The sequence below is a fragment of the Scatophagus argus genome, chromosome 3 (genome assembly GCF_020382885.2).
Source record: "Scatophagus argus isolate fScaArg1 chromosome 3, fScaArg1.pri, whole genome shotgun sequence".
Lineage (NCBI taxonomy): Eukaryota > Metazoa > Chordata > Actinopteri > Scatophagidae > Scatophagus > Scatophagus argus.
Window position 1 is genome coordinate 1,586,264 of NC_058495.1, and position 17,444 is coordinate 1,603,707.

The following is a 17,444-nucleotide window of genomic DNA, read 5'->3' on the forward strand; positions in this document are numbered from 1 at the left end:
TTCAAATCTGCTCCGTCTTAACACACGCCTCATTTCAGCTCCGCAAACTCTGCTCAGAGAATTCTACTGAGGGGATGCACACGAAACACACGTAGGGCGATGTCAGGAGAAGAAACTAAGTGTTCGGTTTAAGGAAATATGATGTTCGGTAAAAAACGATGGATGCGATAGATTGCACTGATCCATACAGCCGACCAGCGCGCAGGACACAATGGATAGTCAGCACTCTGGCGTATCACTACGGACTGGACCGGGGAGTGGAGAACGAAATAATAGTTTTGGCTACGGGATTAGATCAATACCTACAGGAGATTTTCCATCATATGGACTACCAAGGTAGGGAGAAAATCCCTGTGGAGGACTTTAATATCTTGTGTGAAGTTTTGGGACTGAACAAAGACTCGGAGGACACCGAATGTATCGGTATTTTAGATCATTTACCCAACGAGCTCACCTTCCGACACTTCCACGCTAAACTGTGCGGATACTTCAGCACCAAGGCCGGGTGTCAGTACGAGAACGGCCGGCTGCTGGTCGGGAAGGACAGCGAGCATATAGAGACTCAGATCCGCCTGAGAAGCCCTCTGAGGCGGCGAGAGAAGCTGCTGTCTGTGGGTGTGAACCGTGGATCTTGTCCGTTCTTGGAGGGACGACACGCCTCCGGCTGCAGGCTCGGATACTGCACCAAAGAGTGTTATGAGGAGATCGTGGCGCTGGAGGAGGCAGAGGATCGCATATCCAAACTGGAAGACGAGAATGTGAGTTTGAGGGAGTTGATTGAGGACATGCGAGCCGCGCTTCAGAGCAGTGACGCCCGCTGTTTGGCACTGCAGGTGAGAGCGCTTGTAACGCAGGCTATGCGTAGTATATGTGCTAAGCAAGAGGGCTGATCACACAAACGTGTTTAGAATGTTTAGTAATAAATCAGTTGGATCATACAAAAATAGTGGCAGCAGGCAGCCAAAACCAGTCCTTGTTTCATGATACAGGATTGCTTATGCCCCCCCCCCCCCTCATCCACTTAATATTCCTACATAGGCCCCAAGACAAGCAATGCAACACCAAAAAGTTGTTATTAATGCCTTATAAATGATCTATAAAGCAGCAGTGAGTATATCTATTAGTTACACATTATTATATAGCCTCAGTGATTAATAAAAAAGTTCCTATAGAAGAATTTTGTTCTCTGCTGCCCTTTTAAAGAAGGCCAAATGGTCCGATAGTGTGTATGGGGGCTGAGCTAAACTTGAGAGGCAAAGCAACTGTCTGCCTGGAGGAATTTAAACAGCAGCTACAGGGGCTGATGCATTAATTAAAGAGTTTGGTCTAGACCTGCTCTAATTGGAAAGTGTCATGAGATAACTTTTGGTTTGAATTGGCGCTATATAAATAAACTGAACTGAATTAATTAGCATTCATTTCAATTCACAAACCTCTCACTTTGGAGAATGGCGCTGAAACCTGTGAACCTGTATTGATAATTTTATTTACAGAATCAGTGGTCTGTTAAAAGATGAGGAATCCAACATCCCTGAATAATGACATAATTGCTGACTTGAAGAGTATATACATATATATGTATAATAAAGACATTCCATCCAACTTAAATTCTTGATAGATGGAGATCCCAACATAACACCTGTTTAGTCTCATCTACCGGAATGGGACTAAACAGGTGCAATATTGATTTTTGGGAATATCTTGATCTGGTCCCCTCCAGTCACCTGTTGCACTTTTGTTTAGGTAGGACTATGGAAAAGCCACTCCAAACACAAACCAGAGGAAGGCTGTTTTGTTGCCCACCAGAAGCAAATTTCCCAGAGAAGTATGAGCAATACCAGCCTGAAAGGCAGCTCCTACACCAACCTGAAGGACCTGCAGAACATTATCCATGAGATAGAGCTGCTGGGGAGCTCCAGAGACCGACAGGTAGAGGAAGCCATGCTGTGTAATCAGAAACTGGAGCAGGAACTGTGGAGCTCTAAAGAGACTGTGGCTGCCCTGGAAGACTGTAACCAAGCCCTGAAGAGGGAGCAGGTGGGCTTGAGGAAGAAGGTGGAGGAAGCCAGGCAGGTGCTGCTCAGCAGCCTGGGTAAAGTGAAGGAACTGGAAACTATGGCTAGTCATGTCCCAGCGCTGCAGCGACACATCCTCCAGCTGGAATCAGAACTCCTTTACCACAGGTAAAAGCACCATGTCTCATGTAGTATTTTAGCTATCTTTACACAGCAGTCTTTTAAAAGCTTTTACTCTTTGAGGTCACATCACGTGAAATTATACAAATTTTATGCTGTGACATGCTGATAATCCAAGTGAATCACTTTTTTTGCTTCACTTAATTCAGGCCAAAATTATATTCACCTTAGCCAGTTTCTTGTTGAGAGTGGAAGGTATTGGTAGCCGTTGCTGGGAGCAGTTACCCTTCCTGCACCTTGTGGAGTTTTGTCACACATTAACAAAAAATGCTTGTATACAGTGTTTCTCACCAAAACAGTCTAGTTATATCCCTGAGTTCTAACAAAAGTGGGCATTTAATTCCTCATAAAACATTTGCAAAGCCATTATTATTAAGATTTTAAATAGGGATTGTTTACAACCATGTTTGCTTACAGGCTTTATTGCGTTTGTTCACACTTTGCCGCTACCACTTGACAACCAGTCAGTGCTTGCTGTACAGCACATTTACTTTCTTATCAAAATGTCCTTGAAATTGCCTTTTCTTTTTGTTTGATCCTGCATAACAGAGTAAGCTGCAGATAAGCTGAAGACAGCAGGTGACTGTTAATAATGTATCCTAGTAACACACACTATAGTAACACACCTAATAACACACACTATAGTAACACACCTAGTAACACACACTATAGTAACACACCTAATAACACACACTATAGTAACACACCTAGTAACACACCCATAGCCATAGTTGTGTGGACATTCACACGGATGCATATCACTGGATCACGCAGATCACAAGACTACATACTTAAGACTACACTTGGTTGGTGCAACCCATGTAAAGTCCATCCTTGACTGGGGCTGCGGTGGTATGGACTCTTTCTTACCATAGTGTTGAAGCAACTTTTCCACGCACTTTGGCTGAATACGGCAGTGGGACGCATGTTGAGTGTGTGGTTGAGTGAGTGAGACAGAGCAGCAGCAGAAAGTGAGCAGTCAAGAATTTAGAAAACAAATCCATAATAAGAAATTCAACACTGAATGTCTTCTATGATTATTTATCAACTTCTCCGTGACTACCAGTTTTTGTTCTTGTTGTTATCATGCTTGTTAGCTGTCTGATGTTAATCCTATGATGTTCTTGTTTGAGTTGGGTTGTTGTCCTGACTTGTCAGTCCAATAGTAAGGTTTGTTCCTGATGTTCAACATGCTGCTTTCGGCTCAGCATCGCAGCCTACCATTATGAATCCAAATTTAATGTACTTAAAGTCATGATTATTTTATGAAATTGCAAGTCTAATTATGAAATAAGAGCATACTTTTGAAAATGGGCATTTAGAAAGAAAACTTTCATGAAAGATGATAAAATAACATTTTCTAATGATGAGCTTAAATTATTTAGCAAATCATTATTTTCCTTAATCTTATTTTCCTATTAGTTTTCCTTAATCACAGTAAATCGTGGAACACGTATATTATTGTTTATGGATTATTTATTTAATAATTGTTTATTTAATATTGAGCGCTAACTCTGAACACAGTGTAAGTTGGTCTGTAGGTGAGGGTGGGGGTTGCAATCGTGACCTCAGAATCTCTAAAAGTTTGGCTTCTGACCCACTGGAAAGAAAGATTGCAGTTGCAGCACAATTTTTTTTGACATGTTGATACCAATTCGTATTTGATGTATTTATGTAGAAATAAGGATATTTCTTCAGATTTTCCTGCAATTTTACATTGGAGCCACATCGATGCATCAAAGGAAATAATACCCCAAGGTCAGAGAGACATAGAGAGTACATAGGTGAGACAAAGACCTTTTTACATCTTCATTATGCCTGGCCAGCTGTCACCTCTGAGCAAAACAAGTGTTGTGCTGTTCATCACATCATGATAAAGAGGGGCTTCGCTTTGCGGGTTATTGCATTTGAGAGGCTGTGTGGAAAGAGTGAAGTGTAATTAATTATAACTCCTCCTAGAATACTTTGTTTACTTCTGGCTTCATGTTTGGAAAACGTATGAGGGCTTGATGTGGTTTACTCTTTCAATTTTCAATCTTGTTGTGTTGTAGTTTCTTTAACAGGCATTGTGTGTGGCAGGTCGCTCTTGCTTGAGCTCTGCTACTGTTGAAACTGTTCATTTTGGTGGAAATAAGGGTGTAATTGGACTTTAAAAGTACAACATCACTGGTTTAATGTCCAGTCATATAGTCGATGTCTGGAGGTCTTTCTTTCTTAGGCAGCAGTCTCTTAATGGTTGTAACATTTACCCAGTTATTAATATAATGCTGAATTCTAAGATGAACTCAATACAGTCACTCACAACCAGACCCATATGACTGAGGTTCGCACTTCTACTTGCCTTTAGGTGATTCTAAATAACAAAATTTGGAAACCCTTCTTTTAAAACTAAACTCCATTAATCTATGCAGAATGCCTTCCAAAGTCCTTTCACTACCCTTCCATTGACACCCTAATAGCAAATAATTCAACAAAACAAAGGCTCTGACTTATCAAGAGAAAGCTCCATTGAGAGAGAAGCTCAACTGACTGACCCTTGAACAATGAACAATACCACATAGGCAGCCCCATCCTGTGGATCTTAGCAACCAAGCCCCATGAATATGTCCACTGAAAGCCTTACTTCTTGCTCAGTCACATCCCATCCAAAGACACAGTTAGAGAGACATGCCAGTTGAGGCAATGTGCTTTAAGATCCCAGTGAGACGCAATGCTTTTTTTTGTCCTTCTTCAAACTTGCTTATAAATTGTAACTTCATCGTTACTTCAAAATTAAAGTCACTGCTCTTTCAGTGTGCCGTCACGATGTCAGGTATCTTGGATCATATAGAGTTGCAGGTGTCAAGGGGTCTGCTGTGATGACTGAAAGCAACTTTATCCCTGCGGCTTATTTCTAAGCTGTTGTGACAAGTAATGAAATGAACAGTTACAGGGCTGGGTGGTGAGTGAAAGAATGGGTGACTGCTCCTGTGTGTGTCCATGTGTGTGTCCATCTGCAGCTAATCTCGCACGCTTCTGGACCCGTTAGCCTAATATTTTCTGTGCACATTTCTGACTCTATGCTCAGCAACCTCTTGTGGTTGCAGAAGATTCACAATTTTTGTGAGTGTGTGTGTGATCAACAATTGCACTTTTATGAGTACTGGCGTATCTATGTCGGTACTACAGAGAATCTGTTTTGGTTGTGGGGGATTCACAATCGCAAACTGTTGACAAAAGTCCAATCTTTATGATACCTTATAACCCAGTCTCATCAATATTTATTTGATCCACACTCTACAAAGTGTATTGTCCAGTTCACATATTACAGTTAGATGAGAAGATTGATACCACTCCCATGTCTGCAAGGCAAACATGAAGCTGCAGCCAGCAGCTAGTTATCTTAGCTTAGCATATCACTGGAAACAGAGGGAAAAAGTTAGCCGGACAAAATCTGTTTACCAGCACCTCTAAGACTATTAATAATTAACACTATATCTTGTTTTATCAGTCCAAAAACGATAGGCTGTGGATATACATGTTAAATTGATTTCCCTTTTTTTTCATCTTGAAAATGCTCTTTCAACTTTCCGTCAACATCCCATTGGTTTAAAAAATGCAGTAATCGATATGAAACTTAAGATGTGTGGGTGTTATTGCATAACATGTATGTAATTTCTTTGGATTGTGTGCTAGACCTCAACAGATGCTGAGAATCAGATGGGAGTCACACCCTAAACTGGAGTTTATTAGCACAAGAAAGTTTTTGTATACTGGTACTGTGTCAGTTTTAGTTAAGCTTTTTTTTCTCCAGAAGGTAAAGGGGATCTAAATCAGTCAGTGTAGCCTATAGAGCTCTGTAGGCCTGAGGGGTCAGACAATAGGAAGCACAGTGAGAGGAACGAAAAGAAATGAGGGGGAGGAGAGTCCACCATCTGGAGGAAGATGCAAACACTCAAACTGTTTGTTCACGGTGGTGAAATGATGGACATGTTTTTCACGGTCCACACAAGAGCCATGGCTTCATTCAACTTTACGCCTTCTTTTTTGCTCCTAAAACAGAAAATGAAGATATAGAGATGCAAAACCACTCATTAAAATGAACTTGGCTCATCTTTCACCCAGAGCTTCTTCATTTTTATTGTGCTCTTCCTTCCAGTTGTCTCTGTTCGCATAGTTGAGAGATTTCACGAGAGCATACCCAAGCACATGTGTCCTAAGTGTGCACGTTTAAAACTCACTTTTTGTTTTATCAGCACTCCTGCAGACGTCTTTTCTGCACGCTTCTAACCCTTGGCCCTCTGAAGGCAGGCCCCAGGGGAGGCATAATCTCCCAGCCTTTTCATGCTCGCTGCATGGCGCCTGAGAGCAGAGGGCTAGCAGACCATTTATCTGCCCCCACACAAGAGCTGCAGCATTGTGTGGAGCAGGTGCTACCATGGCATTCCTCCCCTTTAAATAATGTGGAAAGGAGCCACTCAAGGGATGTGTGGGACTAGTGGCATTCTGGTGCTGCCGCCTTACTGTTGTTCTTGAACAGCCTTCAAAATCTCACTCTGCCAAATGGATTCATTTTCACACTGAACCACTGCCCCCTCTCCCTGTCTTTCTGGTTTGGAGGTATGCTGGCATCAGCAGAATCACAACACACACAAAATATCTTATAAACTTATGCCACCCACCCATGTTGGACATGTCTCCCTCTACATTTCCCTCTGCTTTTAATACCCTCATTTATTTGACTTTGGGGGTTTCCTTGCACGTTGCTTGTCATGAAAAGTTTAACTACCATCTGTAAGTGTTACAGCTATTGGCTTTTGGATAAAGTCCTCAGCTAGTGCTAAACAATGACCAAATCTCTGAAGCTGCTTTTGTATCCCAGACACTAAGTGACTGTATGGGTGTGACCCCAGAGGACTTGATTAATAACTGTCAGCTATGTAAACATGACCCCTCACCCGTCTCCCTCATGCTGCAGGGCACCAACAAGCACTGAACTTCAGGTTCAAGCTCGGGTTTACAGCGTGCCCTCATTTTTTACCTTTACAGAGAAAGGAGACTGTCATCGAACAATGACGCCTGTAAGAGGAAACTGCTCCTCAGGGAGTGGATGAGAGGGAGCAGTGATGGGTGTGTGTGTGTGTGTGTGGAGGAGTCTGGATGTCCCGGCTCTAACAACAAACTGTTGGACCCCCCCGGCCAAAAGAAAGGCTGCAGACTTCAGCTAATAGGAATAATAATAATAAAACAATTAGAAATGCCCTTACATAGCACAATAGAGCTTTTTTCATGTGGAAGTTTACTCCTGTGTGAGTGCTTTGATGGATGTAGTAATAATTAGGGCAGCAAAATGTTTCACCATATTTATATAAACCATTTGTGCATGTTCTCTGCCAAGAACTTAAATGTCAAGCCAATTTAATTTTGGCCATAGATAAGCCAAAGGATGCCTTTTATACAGGGACCTGATAAAAGAGAGGGAAAAGCCATACAGACAGTTCAGAAGATGTTATTGATTATCTGTCTGCTCCATTTGTAGAGCATTTCCTCTTTGATTCTCCAGCTAACTTGTTGGCCCTTGAAAATGTAGTTTTCCTTACTTCTATTCTTTTCTAATTGACACAGTTGACACCAAACACTAAACCTTACTGTAGAGCAGCACTAGTCCCTTTTTTTGGCCACTGGGGGGGTAGAAGTACTCCAAAGCAAGCTTTCACAGCTGTAGCTTTAACATTTCCCTTATAAAGTTTTCAGTGCTCACAAGTTCCTTTACTACCAGCAGATGTGAATCAACGCTAACATTCATTTGAGGTTGTGAATCTTCCCACCAACTGCACATGTACATGTAGTATTCACTCACTGCCAGCTTTGCTTTGGTCTCCACTAACTGAAATATATCAGCTCTTAAACTGCTAACAATTTTACTGTCTATATGGTACTGAACAGCTAGCAAACAGTGCAGGGCTTTTTATGGAAAATAGCTTTTTTTGGCTACTGGAAGCAGGGTTCATGACTCATATTTTAAATGTGATATTAAACCAATTAGCTAATGAAAGCTAAAACTCAGAGAAACATTGGCATTAGTTTGAAATCATGTGTCTATCCAATCTAGGGAATGCAAGCACAGTATACACTCTCCTTTTGTCTTTGTTTTGGTCTCCCCCAGCTCGTCTGTAACTAGTGGCTAACGTTGTGTGTCAAATGATACTAGGTCGGCATTGCACAATGAGAATCACTGACAAGTTACCTGCTGCTGTAAACATGGTAAATGAGAATGGTGAGACTAAACCGAAGAATAAAGTTAAATGACAAAACTAATTAGCTGAAACGTGATAGAGCAGAATTCTGTCAAGTTAGAATTCTCTGTGAGTTCATCACTATGAGCAAATCCTTTCACAATATATCGCTGGTATGGAACTTCTAGTTATCACATGTTCAAGTTGTTTCTGTGCACAAAATGTGGGGAATTTCCTCACTCGCTGTAGAAGATGGAAAACGTTTGTATTAGTGTATACTGTGAACATATTCCAGAAAGTTCTTGCAGAAAGAAACTGCTCGAGTTCAACATTAACAATTTATCATCACTCACTCATATGTAAAAAGACACTTATATTGCTCTTTGAAGTCCGCATTGTATTTCACTTTCTCTATTTCCCTCTCTCAGCAAAATAAGCAAATGAATAGATATTTTTGTTTTGGCAGGTCAAACCCACCAATGCTGCTTTTCCATTTGGTCCATTGGTGAGAGATATGATGCCTGTCTAATGAAATGCTGATCAAATTATGTCAGTGTCTGCTGCATCCCACAATCGGACCACTATCCACCATGTCTGTATGAGCTACTTTCGGGTGTCTGTATTCAACCAGTTGGAATTCCTATGCTCGGCACCATCACCAAACACTTCACGGTACTCAGGGATCTCCAGTCAGGAGGTCATTCTTTATATTAGCGTAAAAAAAATGTCAAATGTGTGAGCCAGAAGCTGTGGCCTTGCTACAGTATTCACTGGACACAGGCTGCAGCCACTGTCAATTAAATTGCAATTAGTCACACCAAAGCCTGCATTTGAAAAAGCCCTCCACTAGTTCATTCCTGAGTGTGAGCGTCTCCACAGCAACCAGCAGAGTTTTGTGTGTTCACGTCAGTGCACCAGTTCCATGTTAGCTCATGAGGGCCAGCAGCTGCATTCAAACTAACTCCTTCTTTCCTCCATCGTGGGCCCCCGCTAACTTAAACATGACTCTCTGATTGATTGCCTGAAATCATGCTGCAGTTGTTGACCGTCAGCGAAGTCAGTCGTTTCTTAGCAGCTTTGCACAAAAAAAAAAAAACCTCAAATAGTACACAGAGGCAAAGTATAATGTTGTCTTACGGGATAGTCTGCCTCATATCAACAGGACATAAGCATGAGTTCTTTGTGATATTTTTCTTTTTTTCCAGAAAGTCAGCCTGGTAAGACCAATTTTTGAGATTTTGTCCTTTTTTTTTGGCAAGACATCATCATCTGGAAACACTTATTCTGAGATTTATGAAGGCCCCCTATCGGATTTCCCCCAACACAAAAGAGCAGACAGAAAGAGAAACGTAGGAAATTCAAACCATTACAGAATGACTGATCCAAACAAACTGTAGTCTCATTCTTTTTTTTTCAGGAGCAAATGTTTGAATCTGCCTTTGAAATAAATGAAAACTTGACATGTAGAATAAAAGTGTTAGCTATCTTTTCATGTGGATTTGAAAAGATATGTAACAGAGTTTAGAAAACTGTTCATGTGTTTAAAGCCCTCATCCAGTGTCAGCAATTGCGCTTTTACCTCACGTCTTGCAATCTAACTCCTGCACATTAGCAGCACCATTCCACCACTGACCCACATTACTATAAAAATGCCTTAAAGATACAATGTCTGGCTTCAATTACTCCACCCAGATTTGGCATACAACATCACAGGCCTCTATAAAATTATCCTGGCAGTTGTAGATGTGGCTTAATACACACTGCCTTGTGTTACTTGATGTGTTCTCTTTTATGTTGGAAATTGATTTGGACTAAACTTTTCTCATCTGTCCAGATTTGAAGACCAGTTTTAGCCCATTGGTCAGTGTCGGTTCATGTGCAGAGACACTCACAGCAGCAAAGATCGGTCATGTATTTGCAGAAACCATGCCGTCAAACAGCTGTATTGAACTTAAGGTGTTCTCTTTCAGGTCGGAAGTGTCAAAACTACAGTTACCAAGCAGTACCAGGACAGAGCAGCAGCTGAGTGGTGGCGGCAGGCCGGGCCAGAGATGTTACTCAGACACACAACGTGGCCGCTGTTCTCCGACAGGGCGTGCTGTGACAACCCCAGATAAGAGTAAGCTGCTAATGAAAGTACAACATCTCTTTACTGCACAAGGGTCAGAGGAATTATCAGAGAATTCTTTTTTATTTATATTCATGAAAAGAGAGTCAAATGACCACTTGCCCTTGCACACTGTATCTACTTAATAAAACCATAGATCTGTTGACTAATGGTGCAAATGCTCTGATACAGAATGGGATACAATAGACTACTTTTGCTAAATAGCAGTTTACTTCTCCTTTTGATAAAGAGAGTAACTACACAATAGCTGCCAGCCTCTACGTTTATGGTGGTTGGAGTGGTTATATTAACGATGCTGGTGTGCGGTGGTGTCTAGTGGAAGAGCAACTGTTTCGCTCAGTGGAAGGCCAGGCTGCCTCCGACGAGGAGGAAGACAAGTGGACCGGAGACCAGCGGAGGCAGGTGGACGAGGTGAAGAGGATCCTGACCAGGCTGTCCTGTTGTGGGGAAAGGTACTGCACATCCATATCATCACTCAGCACCAAGTTACAGCTACCTAAAGGCATATATAATACTGTTTTGTGGTATGCCTCAGTTTCCTATCTAAAGGTAATGGGAATCATGGAGTATTCTGGGGTGGGGATGAGGATAAGGAAGATGTCGTTATTTGTCACTTTCCTCTCTCATATGTCATCTGTAAATCCTTCATCATCAGAAATCTATAAAGTACGCACAAATGACAAACACCTGTATAAAGAGAGGCTCTCGAAAGAGATTAATTATATCTAATCATGCATAATTAGTCTACATAACTAGTAAAATGTCTCATTTTAACTGCATACTTATCTAATGTTAAAGCTGTTGTCACTTTGTCTCTGTCTCTTCTTAAGACGTGCGCTCACGGTGTCTCATGATGTCATATCGCATGATCTAATTTTTCTTTTGTTTGTTTGTTAGTCATTTGATTGGCTGTTCTCACATAGTCAGTCCAGTCCTGACATATTTGTATTCCAAAGTTGGTATAAATACGTATGTGTCTTTTTAGCTGCTAGTTTCGCTTTCTTCACTATAGCTTCATTATTCGTTTTGTCTGCCTGCTGTTTGGTGCTGGGCAGTTATAGTTAGCTGGAAATAAGATTAATGCAGGCTTGTTTGAGAAAAAATGTTTGGGTCCTGAAAACAAGGTTTCATGATGACAATGTTGAGAGTGAACCACATAGTAAACATTCCGTGAAAGCAATAGACTGATATTAAAGAGCGTGTTGTGCTTCAGCATTGGGTGATAATTCTCTCTCCATTTGTCACTCCATTTCATATTACACATAATGCAACAGATTTATCATGAATTAAAAAAAATAATTACAGAGTTTAAGCCTGAGTGAAAGTGTTAGTCCTTTAGAATTTATTATTTTGTATGGATTCCTTCATGTGAGAATATACAGTATATAAAGTTCACACAGGTAGGTATTGCCACCTGTTTTCTGTAAGTGCTATAGGTCAGAAGCAGTCAGCCTCTTCAACATCTATCCCAGGGTTCACACTTGTAGACACACTCAGATCAAATCAAATAAATGAACTGTACTTATATAGCGCTCTTCCAGTCTAAATAAGCACTCAAAGCACTTTACAAATACAAGCCGGCATTCACCCACTCACACAAGCATTCATACACTGGTGGTAGAGGATACCATGAAAGGTGGACTTAAACACCAGATGTAGTATTTTTATGTGGAGTGAGAAGGCTTGGTGTTGACATGCGATACAGAACTTAAATAAAGACTAAAAACACATTAAAACATTGAGAAACAATGTACTGTTGCTCAGGCATGGCTGCATGGGCAGTGGTAAGACATATCATTCTCCCAGTGTTTGTCAGACTCTGACCCTTTTTGCCTGCTCTTGCAGTTCTGAGACTGATAGACTTTATGTCCTCTGGATCTGTGTTGTTGATCAGGTGCGACGACAAGGCGTTCAAGAAGCTGATGTCTAATTTTGGGAGCCTGAGGAGTGAGGAGAGCTGCAGTGCTGTCGTGGAGCTTCTGGAGAGGGTGACCAGGCTGCATAAGCAGCTGGAGCTGAAGGAGAGCCAAGCAGAGTTAGACATGGACCAGGTACAAACCACCACTGACCACCATCACACCTGGGTGGCCTACTACAGCACCCTCTGTCCTGGTTTCTGGAAACTGCTCTCTCTGGACAATGTACTGTGTTGCATTACATCGTGGTCATTTCATGGTGGTATTTAAGGTATGAAAGTAGATTAGAGAGGACTTGTGAAGGTTGTTATGAAAGGAGAGGCCTTCAAAGGCAAAACCACACGTGTAGCTTCCACCTAACCAAACCACCAGCAGCGGTACCAGAGCCTCCCTCTATGTGTGTGAGTGGGTGTGGGTGTGTTTGCAGCTGTTTCTTAGTGGAGCTGACCACAAAAACACTCCCCCTTGTCCCACATGACACATATGAATATCATGAATTAAAGCTTTCTTGCTACAGTTGAGCAGTATTTTCACAACACAGGAAGACAGGAGAAGGGGAACAGTGATGTAATGTGTTCCCAGAACATCGCAGCACTCAGAGAGGAAAAGTTCAAACTAAACAAAGTCCTGACTGTGAGGCTTTGTTTATGTGCACGATATGTGGGGTTAGACCTTTGTCCTTTCATGTGTTATGATGTAAAGGTGCACTGCTGGGATTTCCATGATTTTTGGCAGGCAAACCCACACGATGTTGGCTGAAAACTCACTCTAACCTCAACATTTGACATACATTTACACTGGGTATATTTATATTGTGTTTAGTGGGGCTGTTGAGTAAAAATGGTACTTTTCCGAGACAGAGTGACATATTCAACTGCTCCTGTAACAACAAGATGCTGCGTTCATCCTACAAAAACATTTCCACAAATCTCATGAAGATCCAAACCAAAAACAAGTATCCTAACAAGTAGTGAGTATGTCTCCAAAGCCTGATATATTTCATTCCTCTGTTCCACAAAGCTTCACCGTTGTCCGAAAAGTTGCATAAACGTGTAAGTGAACCACATTTTGACATTGGATGACATGTTCCTTTATTTCCTTCCTTTATGATCACACACACACACACACTGTACTCAGTCACATACACCGTTACTCCTCAGTAAATATTCACTAAAACATATCTATATTAATCCACAGCTGAAAATAGTTCCCAAAAATTAAATTATTTGCTCCTGTTAGGGTAACTTTTGATATGATATGCATGTGTTACTGTTACATATATTATTACATATGGCTATTATATTAGGATTTCCTGGACTAACATTGTTGGTTTCAGTCTTTATATAGAGTCTTGCTCTTAGAATGTTTTGTATTTTAAGTATAGATAGTGCATATACACTGAAAGTGAGCTCAAGTGATACAGTGTGAGGGATTACGGTATCTGGTTTTCTTTTCAAGTCAAGAACTTTTGATCCTTGCACTTGTCATTAAGACTGTGTACGTAAACAGTAAATCATTAAATATTAGGGTAAAGACTTGCTTTAAGGTTAGGTTGAGATTATAGTTAGGTCAAGGTAAGGGTCAGACCCGACCCTGTGTAGGCAGAAGGAGGTTACTGGTTTGCATTGTGTCTTCCAGGTGAAGGACTCTCTCCTGCAGGAGCTGCAGCAGAAGGCAGAGGAGACCGAGCTGCTTCAGATGGAGCTGCAGATGCTGGAGACGGAGAGAGTCCGTCTGTCACTGGTGGAGGAGAAGCTAATGGACATCCTGCAGCTCCTCCAGCAGCTCAGGGACCTGGTTAGTTATCATACAGGGTGACTGCATGACTGCGTCTGAAGAGATTCAAATTGTTATCAACCAAGGTGTTGTGCTAACAGTCAACATGCTTTTTAAAATTTTAAAGGCCATACATATTGTTTTGATTATGCAAAATCTTGTAAGCAGCAGTCAGACCATCATCTGAATTGAAACTCTTTACTGATACTCATAGAAAATAATTTTTCTGGGTTGGCTGTTGAGGGAAAAAAGCAAATTTAACATGTTCACTAACTGAATACTGAATTTATTCTAAATCTATCTATCATTCGCTAAAAAAAGTCCTCTGTGACCTCTTGAATCAGCAAACTTGTCGTACTTGTCATAGGACTAACTAGCTTGCTTGGATATTTGTTCATTCATTTGTGACCTAACCCTAAGAACAGGAAAAGACCGATCATAGCTCTGAGAGCAAATAAATTTCCCTTGCTGAACATGTGTCAGAGCATCTCTGTTACAGGTCCTCCTGTTAAAGCACTAGTTAATTGCCTGATAGCCATCTGAGGACAGCTCTATCTGTTTCAGAATGTCTCGCGAAGGTCTCTTGGGAAAATCTTGCTCAGCACTTTGGAGTCTTGCAGTGACCCACAACATGGTGAGTAAAGCTCACACACCCAATAAAATCCAAGTCCTGTGAAATGTGATAATTAAAATTTACAGTTACTCAGGGGATTGATTACAACTCTTGTTGGGTTGTCTGTAAAATAATTCCCTTGGTGGGCACATCTGCTTTGTTTTTGTACAGGCAAAGCCCACATTCTGGAGGTGCTCAATGCGCTCTATCATGAGTTGGCTGTGTGTGAGATTCTGTCTGCTGGTGGACCTTTAGAGCGAACACAGAGTCAGCAGTCTCTGAACGCCCTCATCATCTCCTGCTAAACAGGACTGCCTCCTGCTGGCCCTGAGATGATCTGACAACCTTTCTTGAGGACAACGAAGACTTAACAGTGGTCACAAAACAAGCAGATTTATGTGTATAGTGTATTATACTGTAGCTTATATTCTCCTCAAACCTTTTTTAAATATAAAAGGATATTAGTCTAGAAGGCTAATTAGTGTAGAAATGGGCTTTATTGCATGTAAAGGAAATTCATGCTTACATGTTTTTTACAAAATCTTTTATTGCACAAACTTTGATATGATCCAATATGGATGTTTTTCCACAACAAAGTTCTCAATGTGAAAATGTTGAAATAAGCTAAACCTTAAAGGGACGTAAAATAGTCTGTGAAAAGTATTGACTTCCAGTGGCCAACAGGTCAAAAATGATAGGAATTGAAAGTAAACTGCATTTTTTTTCCATGTACTTCAATCATTTAAATCTGCATGTCTAGCTCAAATGTGTCACATGAAATGTCGACTACATTTAAATGTGGAGAACACAATTGGTGTGTACTTTACAACCCTCAGGATGCTTCAGTGTTGATTAATGATATTCATGCTGCTTATTCATTAACATAACCAATATTCAGCCATTTCATATCTATCATTTATTTGCATCCAGTTGTTTATCTGTCAGCGGTATGCTGGCATTCAAAAAACCTGCAAACTTAAATAGTGACAGTCAGGCTTAAAGGTTCACTGTGGAGGATTTAGTGGCAACTAGCAATGAGGTTGGAGATGGCAACCGACTGAACAGTCTCCTCTAAGGCGGTGGATAAAAACACAAGAGGTCCTCTTTAGAGCCAGTGTTTGTTTAGTCTGTTCTGGACCACTGTAGTAAGTAACATGAATGACACCCTGTCTCTTTAAGATATTAAAGGCTCATTCTAAGGTAATGAAAACATAATTTTCAGTATTCTACTTAATCCATCCATTTTTTATACTGCTTATCCGTCAGGGTCGCGGGGGAGCTGGAGCCTATCCCAGCTGACTACGGGCGAGAGGCGGGGTTCACCCTGGACTGGTCGCCAGTCAATCGCAGGGCCAACACACAAAGACAGACAACCACACACTCTCACACTCACACCTAGGGGCAATTTAGAGTAGCCAATTAACCTAATGTGCATGTTTTTGGTATTGTGGGAGGAAGCCGGAGTACCCGGAGAAAACCCACGCAGACACAGGGAGAACATGCAAACTCCACATAGAAGGGCCCAGACCGGGATTCGAACCTGGAACCCTCTTGCTGTGAGGTGACAGTGCTAACCACCCATTATACTTAATTGCTCTCGCTAAATCCTACTCACTAGACCTTTAAACCTTTTTTTTTTCTTTGACAAAGCGATCTCAACTAAAGGTCAGCATACCTGTTCCAAAGTTTTTGACCATGTGACATGGAGTTACAGCATCAGAGTTTTTTGTATATGCAAAAAATAAAATGGAAAAATAATGGAAACAGCTCAACACCTAAATCTCCACAACTGAGAGATGTGATATGGCCAATCTTCAGAACCAGTAAGAAAGCAGATGTTGCGTCAGGATTGTTTGGTAAACGATTGCTGGTTGCAATGACAACAAAAACCTGTTCAGCTGTTCGGGGCAGCCTGAACCTGTTGTTAACGACAGGCTGTTGAGGAAAGCAGATTTACACTTAACCTGCTAAACTATTTGGCCATGATATGCTGAGGTTGAATGTTAACTTCACACTCTAACACATAGGACTTGTCTCAGGTTACCACTGGTATGTACAGGTGCCTTTCAAAGGGTTGCCTTTCAAACTTCATGCTGCTAAATTTGGAAACTTTAGCATAAAGAAGAGAGAAAAATGGTTCCCCAAATGCATCATTTGGCAAGTATTTAGAATTTTGAAATGGGCCGCATTAATTTGCGAAAGATTGGTCATATAATAACAATAATATCATTCCTTTTTGTTAGTTTTATAGAGAAGCTTGTGAGTGTGTCTCGGGGAAGTGACACACAATGACCGTGGCTTATCACAGAGCAAATGTTCAAGTTAAAACAGACTGTATTGCTCCCAATGGGAAAATCTGTTACCACAGAGTGTGCATTATCCATGCCTCTGGAACATTCTGGACATGCATCTGCACAGTACAATGTGTTAAATATCAGGTGGTTGTACTGTCGTTGCTGTGTTGAACTGAGGGTTTTGAACGTAAAACCACTGTTGCTGAATCATGCCATTAAAACCTTAAAACACGCCTGGAGCGTTGTCCTGTATTTATGTCTGTGAAAAAGATATGTCAAACGCCTGATCCAGATCCAAACAGCAGGT

The 17,444-nt window shown here is 41.2% G+C and overlaps 1 protein-coding gene across 1 annotated transcript; it reads left to right on the forward strand.

Moving 5' to 3' along the window:
- The first annotated feature begins 6 nt into the window (after nt 1-6).
- On the forward strand, nt 7-16,131 carry efcc1 (EF-hand and coiled-coil domain containing 1). Its single transcript, XM_046380365.1, has 8 exons — nt 7-833; nt 1,744-2,183; nt 10,381-10,529; nt 10,855-10,990; nt 12,433-12,589; nt 14,093-14,251; nt 14,795-14,864; nt 15,015-16,131. Exons 1-8 carry the CDS (start codon nt 159-161, stop codon nt 15,146-15,148), a joined length of 1,920 nt encoding a protein of 639 aa, XP_046236321.1. The 5' UTR covers nt 7-158; the 3' UTR covers nt 15,149-16,131.
- Nucleotides 16,132-17,444: the final 1,313 nt, after the last annotated feature.

Bases quoted from the DNA above. Each gene is read 5' to 3' on its own strand.
- efcc1 (XM_046380365.1), top strand. From the start codon at position 159: ATGGATGCGATAGATTGCACTGATCCATACAGCCGACCAGCGCGCAGG. The intron at 12,590-14,092 runs GTACAAACCACC...TGTGTCTTCCAG, and splicing joins CAGAGTTAGACATGGACCAG to GTGAAGGACTCTCTCCTGCA. The intron at 14,865-15,014 runs GTGAGTAAAGCT...GTTTTTGTACAG, and splicing joins TTGCAGTGACCCACAACATG to GCAAAGCCCACATTCTGGAG.